We start from the raw sequence: 3,067 nt of genomic DNA on the forward strand, positions 1-3,067 counted from the left end.
CCTCTGATCCCTGATCGATGAGGACTCTGGCTCTGCTGGAGAATCCTCGTGGTGATTTCACTGTAACTCGGGCTGTCGCCAGCAGCACCGATTGTTGATCTTCTGAAGGTTGATTTGACTGCTGGTTCCCATTGGTCATCTGATTGTTGAGGTTAACTGCTGCTGTTGATGTACTGGGCTTAGCTGTTGAGAATGACCAATGAGAAAGTGAATGTACTGATTACATTAAAGGACCATTCACTTACTCTGGTCCTCGTCGATCCTCTCTTCTGCAGGTCTGTTGGCAGTTCCAGAGAACCCTGCAGCTTCCGAGTCACGATGTGGAGGAGCCCATCCTGTGTACCTGCTGCCTCCGTGGATCAGAGTGTGGTGAGATCCTTTGCACTTGTGGCATTGTTCGTCTGAGCTGCACCTGTCTTTTTTGTGCGTGCCCAGGCACCTGAAGCATAGTTTCTTGTCGACGGCCAGGCCGTGATCTTTACTGGGTCCAGCTCAACAAAGTGGTTCCCTTTGCACATGGAACACTCTTTCCTTTGGTGACTGTTCTGCTGAGCGCTGTCCTCCACTTGTTGAGTTGCTGCGTAAGCTCCTTTGTTCTTAATAGGTGGATTGCTGGGAGCGGTGATCTGCTGTCTGGAGTGGAGTTTGGACGTGAGCGAACAGCTGTTCTGTTAGGTTCGCTTCTGAAAGGCCGGCCACTGTTCTGAGCTGGTCCAGCGACTCGACCACTGCTGCCACGTTGTCGGTGAGATTCTGTTCCGTGGGTTTGCTGATTTTTGGCAACTCCAGGACTCGATTAAATAAGTACTGTGCCAAAGGTCTGGGATCAACGTACTTCTTTTGGAGCTTTCTCCATGCGTTCTCATAATTCTGATCGCTGATGGGTATCGTAGAGATCAGAGCTGCTGNGGATCATCGTACTTCTTTTGGAGCTTTCTCCATGCGTTCTCATAATTCTGATCGCTGATGGGTATCGTAGAGATCAGAGCTGCTGCTGGTCCTCTGAGGCTGCTCTTCAGCCTCACCAATTTCTCCACTGGGGGAATTGTAGATTTGCTGCCCACCAGTGAAGTGAAGTGGTCACTGAACTCCTTCCTCTGTGAAGGATTGCCATCAAAAGGCTTGATGTCCAGTCTCTTCAGCTGATCGTGGTGTTGAGGACTCGGTGGTGTACTGGGTGGCTGAGCTTTCTTAGCTAGTTGACCCCTCAACCTGCTGATTAGCCTGACGCATTGCTTCCTGGTGGTGGCTGTCTGCTCGACNATTGGAGGTGAGGTAGCTAATCTGCAGATTAGCTACCTCACCTCCAATTTTAACTGAACCTTTCTGAAGCAATGTCGTAAATATATGTGAAACCTTTGTAGAATATGAAAAAGACAAGCAGTCGAACGAGCCTACTCGGCAGAAGATATTTGATCATTACTACATGCATTAGTTGTCTTTTTTATTTTTCACTTCTACCAATGCCAGTGGTAGTAAGCTTCCGAATGGATCCATAGCCATTAGATTGAAAAATAAGATGAGTGCATCACGAAGAATCGATCAATTGAAAATTATACAAGATAATGTGTCGAGAAAAATTGCTTTTTTTTAATCTTCAGATTGGAAGCCAGAAAAATCCTAATCAATTTAAGATTAGATAGGTGCGTAGTTTTGAAGATATTACATACAGGGTGTCCCTGAAGTACATGCCGATCCGAAACCGGCAGGTTCACGGGGTGATTCTGAACAGAAAAGTCCTTTTCCACTTTTTGATCCGAAGCACCCCTGAGGAGTTATTAGGGTGAGAAGGACAGCCAATGGCGCTACAGCGTTCAGCAGCTATACGTCCGTGTGGCTGTACATATCAGTGTANGGACAATGGTGTTTATACTTCTATTGTCCGGAGAATATAAACACTGGCACCAACACGTCTGAATTGGTCCGTTGAGTTTCTGATGTGAACCCTNCTACAGCGTTCAGCAGCTATACGTCCGTGTGGCTGTACATATCAGTGTACGTGATGCCCCTTCCACTGAGCAGGAGGCGGGATAGAGTTTCCCTTCCACTCGTGAGCGAGAAAGAGAAGGAACGATACTTCTCTGTCGCTCTTATTATGTTTTTGGAGGGTATTACGAAAGAGAAAAAGAATGATTCTTTCCTCTCTCGCTTTGAGTAAACAATTAATAATTATTAATTGTTTGTGGAATCCCCAGAGCTCTGATTTTTTTATTTTGGTGAAATTTTGCTGAAAAATTTTTTTTTTGCAATTATCTCGTAAACAAATGGGTTTACAGCAATTTACAAGAAAAACTTTTTTGTAGAAGATCAAATTTCCTACAAAAAACGTCTTATGGTGTAATAACGTAAACCCAATAGTTTATTAAATAATTATATAACAATGTGAATTATATTTTTGTAATTATTTGATAAACTACTGAATTTAGGTTATTTCATTATAAGACGTTGTTTGGAGGGAAAACTGAATTTAGGGTTGATTGGGAAAGGGGTAGTGGAAATGCCGGTGAAAAACGAATGCACTGAGTATATAAAAAATATACTGATTTATTCGGTGGAATCGAACCACCTTAGCGTCACTTGTTACACTCTGTTAATTGTCACTGAAATTAATTCAAACTGTTCTGAATTTAACACTGGAGATTTTCTGAATAATANGATGTACTGAGAAAACAAAATGTCTCGAACGGGTGATGTACTGACGCTGTTCGGACAACCGAAAGTAGCTTTAGAAAAACGATATACTGCTCGCTCAACTCATTTGCTACGACTCTCTACGACTGACTAACGCTGAGATTCGGTGATTGACTAGGCGTGACTGTTGACCCGAGGGTTCCCGAAGATTTTCGTAAGTGGCCGATCTGTGGTCAACCGTTGATGTACTGAATTTTAACTGCGTTTCAAATACCCCGGGGGCATTCAACATCAGGTTGTTGAATTACTGGATCTGGTTTCTGCTGGTCTGGTTCTGCTGATTCTGGTTCTGCTGATGCTTGCTAAGGGGAGAAAAACAGGGTGAGAGACGTATCACTTGCCAAATTAAAAACATATGGAAGATGATACTTAACTC

The 3,067-nt window shown here is 43.7% G+C and overlaps 1 protein-coding gene across 1 annotated transcript in view; it reads right to left on the reverse strand.

Annotated features, from left to right (window-relative positions):
• The window catches only part of LOC107046773, a gene marked incomplete at its 3' end in the record, with an annotated part of 5,584 nt that extends 3,894 nt beyond the window's left edge, over window positions 1-1,690 (reverse strand). Inside the window, exons 1-4 of the mRNA XM_015269477.1 lie at window positions 1,671-1,690; window positions 922-1,284; window positions 662-877; window positions 246-439 (exon numbers count right to left, since the gene is read on the reverse strand). Of these exons, the coding sequence (XP_015124963.1) occupies window positions 246-439; window positions 662-877; window positions 922-1,284; window positions 1,671-1,690 (793 nt within the window). The remainder of the gene's footprint in view (window positions 1-245; window positions 440-661; window positions 878-921; window positions 1,285-1,670) is intronic.
• Between the last annotated feature and the right edge of the window lie 1,377 nt (window positions 1,691-3,067).

This window comes from Diachasma alloeum, unplaced genomic scaffold (genome assembly GCF_001412515.2).
Source record: "Diachasma alloeum isolate Michigan unplaced genomic scaffold, Dall2.0 Dall_scaffold_01963, whole genome shotgun sequence".
In the NCBI taxonomy this organism is placed as follows: domain Eukaryota; kingdom Metazoa; phylum Arthropoda; class Insecta; order Hymenoptera; family Braconidae; genus Diachasma; species Diachasma alloeum.